At 35.7% G+C, this 5,919-nt stretch overlaps 1 protein-coding gene across 1 annotated transcript in view; it reads left to right on the top strand.

Annotated features, from left to right (window-relative positions):
• Positions 1-5,294: 5,294 nt before the first annotated feature.
• The window catches only part of LOC112516257 (cationic peroxidase 2-like), an 8,810-nt gene continuing 8,185 nt past the window's right edge, over positions 5,295-5,919 (top strand). Inside the window, exons 1-2 of the mRNA XM_025123275.1 lie at positions 5,295-5,686; positions 5,794-5,911. Coding sequence (XP_024979043.1) covers positions 5,295-5,686; positions 5,794-5,911 — 510 coding nt within the window. The remainder of the gene's footprint in view (positions 5,687-5,793; positions 5,912-5,919) is intronic.

Raw genomic sequence — 5,919 nt, forward strand, 5'->3', positions numbered from 1 at the left:
AACTTTTCACAAACAATTGACGCCATTGCCCATTCATCTTCACTAGGCAAGCAAACATAACTTCTCTCTTTTTTGCTCAAACGACTAAAGACGTCCTTATACTCCAAAGCAACATTTAACATAAGATATACCGAATTCCACCTTGTCTTGCAATCAAGAACTAATTCATTTTCACAAGTTACACTTAATTGTCGTGCACATAGTTTAAATTCTTGTACTCTCTTAGGAGAGTTTGTCCAAAATGCAACACTGTCCCTAACATTTTCAATAGCTCTCCCAACTATAGAAAATCCATCTTGCACAATAAGGTTAATTATATGTGCACAACATCGCATATGAAATATCTTCCCTTTTAACATTAGCGATGAAGAAGAAAGAGTACCTAAAAGCTTGTCGATTATTGCATCATTTGTCGAGCAATTGTCAAGAGTCAAAGTTGACAGCTTGTTGTCAACATTCCAATCGAGAAGACACTCCATCATAGCTTGTGACAATGCTTCGGCCGTGTGTGGAGATGGCACGTGTATAAAGCTGCATTAAACAAAATAATAGATTATTATCAATAAATTAATCCACGATATAAACTAGAGATGCTACACTAGAGATTATTACCTGATGATTCGATTTTGTAAGTTCCATTTGCCATCTATATAATGTGCCGTAATCGCCATGTAACCTTTCTTTTGGTTACTTGCTGTCCACATATCTGAAGTTAAGGCAATCCTACTCTCATTCTCATCCAAACACCGCAAAGTGTAACCTTTTTGTTTTTCATAAATACTCATTATGTCACTCTTTATTGTTGCTCGAGATGGTACCTTAAATAAAGGTTGGAGACCTTCTGAATATTTTCGAAAACCATAGTGCTCGACAATAGAAAGCGGATAATCATGTATAATAATCATCTTAGCTAAGTCTTCCCTACAAAGTTCAACATTAAATGAATATTTACTCATTTTCCCCTTTCCGTCTAAAGCCTTTTGGTCCTGAACTAGGATATGTTGTCTAATATCCTTTGTAACTCTTCTTGGGCAATTCTTAAAATGGTCCTTCAAATGTGTAGTTCCATCGTTGGCTCTACCAGTCAGTTGTTTATTGCAATAATTACATCTTGCATATCGTCTAACACCATCAACATACACTTGTTCAAAATGATTCCAAACAACCGACTTTAATCTTTTTTGCGGTGGTTTATTGCYCGTGYTAGTCCCTACAGGCATGCTTATGGGTTCGTAAGTATCATCACCGGTTGTTACTTGTTCCTTRTTTCCTTCCATCTCAGTCTCATCACCATGTATGTTCTCGTTTTCCGAAGGTTCCATCTAAAATTAAAAAGTTACCATGTATGTGATAATGACATAAGATGAATGAAAAAACCATTAATGAGAATCTATAAATTATAATAAACAAGAAGCCTTGCTAACAAACAAGAAGTCATCATTATAATATTAATAAAGAAAAATCAAAACCCTAATAATATAATAACTAATAAGAAGCCAGATTGGTCCACATTAGTTCACAAATCCCTAATAATATAATAAGAAGTCAGATTGGTCCATATAATAAGAAGTCATATTAGAAGTGAAGACTGAAGATGAAGAAGAAGAATATTGAACCTAACACACCGACACCACTACACCAGGGAGAGGCAGCGCAGGCTCGCAGCGCCGTGAAGGACCTGGAGTCCTGGAGTCCACGCAGCGTCGTCGTCTCCTCGTCGGCCTGTCACCGTCGCACTTCTCTCCGTGGGTTATCGTCGACTCGTCGTCTCCTCGTCACCTGTCACCGTCGCAGTGGAGTCGTGGAGAGTAGAGGAGAAAATCGTCGTTGAAGAGTGGAGGAGAAAATCGTCGTTCGTGGAGTCGTGGAGAGTGGACTGTGCAGACGTGGACTGCAGGTCTGGTACAGGAGAAGCAGGTACGGTACCTGAGAATTGGAGTCTGGAGATTGGAGGGAAAGAGTGAAGGACTAAAAGTGTGGACTGGGTCACTGGGCTGGAAGAAAAGAACTAAGACTAAGGAGTAAGGAGGCATTCAATTAAGTTTACAACCCAAAGCCTAAAAGCCCAAATTTTAAACATATATATAAATAACGGGTACGGGGCGGGGCGGGGAGTGCTATACCCGTCCCCGGCCCCATCCCCGGATTGCACCAAGCGGGGATCCCCGTCCCCGTCCCCGAACCCGATTTTTCGGGGATTCCCCGTCCCCGATCGGGGCGGGTGGACCGGGTTACCCGACGGGTCGGGGTCCATTACCATCCCTAGTTTCCACAAGGTTATTCCTTCTAGTAGTTGTATGTTTTTTCTTAAAGCATCGCCTGCAACAAATCTAAGTTTTGGGGGGTTTTTTCAAGCAACGTACCATTTGCAACAAATGGAATTTTAGGTGAAGATGATGAATCAGAACATAATGTAAAAAAGGTAAAGAAATGAGTGTATAAACACTGAATAATCAGTACATATCACCCATTTACCTACAACCATATGTTCCCTAGCTTCTTTTTCTAAGTTTAATTGCCTCGGTTCGGATTGTGAGCGAGAAGAGTAATCTTTTATTGGGGAAAGCCGGATCCATGAGGTTGGTCGCCCAGCGTCGGCTTTACGAACTAACGCGCAACTATATTTAGGAGTAAGGAAAGGGCTTCTATGACAACGAGGTGTCCGGTTTTACTGAAGGCAAAAGAGCCTGAAATTGTCCGGCCTCGGATGTACCCTTTAGCCGCGAGGGGTATTGACTGCATCTTTTGGTGTAAGTGGGAAACTCTTACTAGCATCACAAGAAGGCAAATGATTCACATTGTTTGTGTGGATAAAGTAGAGGCATCAAGTCTTTGTTGATGTGATTTAAAGTCTCTCTATGAACATAATGTGTATCTTAGTCGTGTTGCTTTGATACCATGAACAAGAACGCTTTAGGGTAGAAATCGATGATCTCTATTCACATTCATGACTGGTATTTATACAAAGAAAAGCCAATATGCTAGCTTTCATCCAATCTAAAATTACGTAGGTGTTCCTTATCTAGAGACCTAAACATATCTAAAAAATACGATATTCTTAGGGGGGCCACTCAAGGGAGAACTAGATAGTTTGTGGTAACCGTGAGATCTAATCTCAATTACAATCACAAAATAGATGGAGAATCATTATTCGCTAAAGAACTTATTATAATATAATTAAAAGGCAGATTGAATTATACCATTGGTCTCTGTGTTTTGCCTTTTTTTTTGTTTTGATCCTAAATTTTAATAATTAAACAGCGTTCTCTAAAACACGAAATAAGGACTACTAGTGTAATTATTGACATATTTAGCAACCACAACCAAAAGACAGTCAAAACATAAGGACCAGCGATATAATTCACACCAAAATGTATAGGTATTTATGATATGTGTAGACCTTGTCTTAGTTTGAAATAATCATTTGAATCTCCACGGAGTCCATGCTTATTTATAAATGACCATGTATAATATTTTTAATCTTTCTGTGACTTTCGTGACAAGATATTAATCTACAGAACTCTTAATTATTATATATTTATATTGTTTTTTTTTTCATTTATAATTCTTCTTAAAAATTTATTATTAATTAATTACTTATTTTTTTCCAAAAAGTTCTATATGATAAAAACCTTTGTGTTACGCCCTTAACTACAATATAATTGACAAAGAAAGAAAACAGTATAAAACTTGCCTTAAGGTTTGGAACATGATTGATATTCTATAAAAATGATAAGATTTATTGAGATTTTCCGTTGCTATAATGAAAAAAAGCTTTGTATTAAAAGAATATTCATGAAAATCCTTCGGTAGGGACGGATCCATATAAAATGTGGTGGTATCACGTGTAATCACAAATTTGATTTCACAGCCGGGAAATTTTTAAACTTCCATAACGTGAAACCAGAGGCATAGCCAAGAGGGGACACGGTAGCGCCTAGCCACCCTCAATGTCCTAAAACTTACAAATTGCAAATTACAAACATTTTGATTTATGGTTTTTTGTTTAACTAAAACTTATGGTTTGAGATTTCATGATGTAGATACCAAAATTGAGTTTATAAAAGTAGATTCTCAGATTAAAAACGAGAGAAATTACATTCATTTTAATACAATTTGCTCTTATTACATTTAAAATTGGGAAAAGTCTTAAATGTACTTTCACATTTTGACTCATCAACTACTTGAACTATTTTTAAATAAATAGATTCTTAAAGTTATTGAATTTTGAACTTTTAATGAAAGGCTTTTTAGACAATCTGTATTTAAAGACACCACTGTAAGAGGTACTTTTTGGTTCACATAGCGGTTAAGGCGCGGTGCCCGAGATGAAACTTAGGAACTATTTTGTTTTAATTCGAAATTAGTACAACTATAATCATATATATATATATATATATGTGTGTGTGTGTGTGTGTGTGTGTGTGTGTCAATTTTTCAAAACATGTATCTATACTATACTATAAAGCATTTAACAAAAACTTTTAAAAATTATTTTTCATGCATTAAGTACCATTTATTAATTCATAATACTTAAAATTCAAGATTACAAGTAAATTAAGCGTAAGTATAACTTATTAAAGCTTCATGTTTGAATTCGTGTAACTAATTGTACATAAATACAATTAAATAGATGATAAACATCTCGTTTTAAATATAAAAAATCTAAGATACAATTARGATAGTCATTGACTTCTAACAAAATATTTAATTATTATCTTTACAAAAAATTATATTATTAAACCAAAAATAAATTAAAGAAAAAGAGAAAAAGAGAAATTTTAAATAGTTAGTTTGATACTAATACCAATATTTTTTTTCATTTTTTATGATATATTCATATTTATATTTTATTCAAAAATAAAAACATTATTGCTTTCTCAAAACCACATAAAACCGTATTATAACATCAAATAAGACAAAGAAATAAATAAAACGAAATATTGAAATCGAGATGTATTTCACTAGCTATATCGTAATGTATAGATATATAGGAGAAAAAACATAGCACACAAATATTTTTGTGATTCAACTTTTGAAACCATCCCCACGAAATAAAAAATCAATAAATATTTGTAATTTGAAACTTTCTCTTCGTTGCACTTCTTTTACGTTGACTTTCTCAACGAATATCGACTTTGTTGACTTTTTCCAACATTTATATGGAAGGCTACTATAAATACGTACCCTCCTTCACAGCTATTCTCATCATCTCATTTCTCAAACCCTATCATCAACTTCTACTTTTGTCACATATAATCATTAGACATATACTTTTTTAACTATATATAGTAATGGAGGTCTTTTCCCTCAACAAAATATCCATCTTGCTATTTCTATTGTTAGGGACCCTAACCACCTTGGCTCTAGGCCAAGGCACTCGGGTTGGCTTCTACAGTACCACCTGTCCAAGGGTCGAATCCATAGTCCGGTCTGCAGTTCAGTCTGGTGTTCGATCTAACCCCAGAGCTGGACCTGGTTTACTAAGAATGTTCTTCCATGATTGTTTTGTGAATGGATGTGATGCATCGATCTTAATTGATGGGCCATCAGCTGAAAAGACCGCGGTGCCCAATGTCCCGATAAGAGGCTTTGAAGTTATCGATGCTGCAAAGACCCAACTCGAAGCCACCTGCCCTGGAGTGGTCTCTTGCGCCGATATTCTTGCCCTTGCTGCCGTGATACTGTAGTCTTGGTAATTGAACATGAGAAGATAGTTTTATATACAAGTTTATTTTAACATGTTTGAGTTCAGTACTTACATTTATATCGATTCATGGACATCATGCAGAGTGGTGGAACTAGTTGGGGAGTGCCAACAGGCCGTAGAGATGGATTGGTTTCACAGGCATCTGATACTTCAAATTTGCCAGCCTTTAACGATCCTATTAGTGTTCAAATCAGAAAGTTTGCCGATAA

Source organism: Cynara cardunculus (assembly GCF_001531365.2).
Source record: "Cynara cardunculus var. scolymus isolate 2C chromosome LG 8, CcrdV1, whole genome shotgun sequence".
NCBI classification, from domain to species: domain Eukaryota; kingdom Viridiplantae; phylum Streptophyta; class Magnoliopsida; order Asterales; family Asteraceae; genus Cynara; species Cynara cardunculus.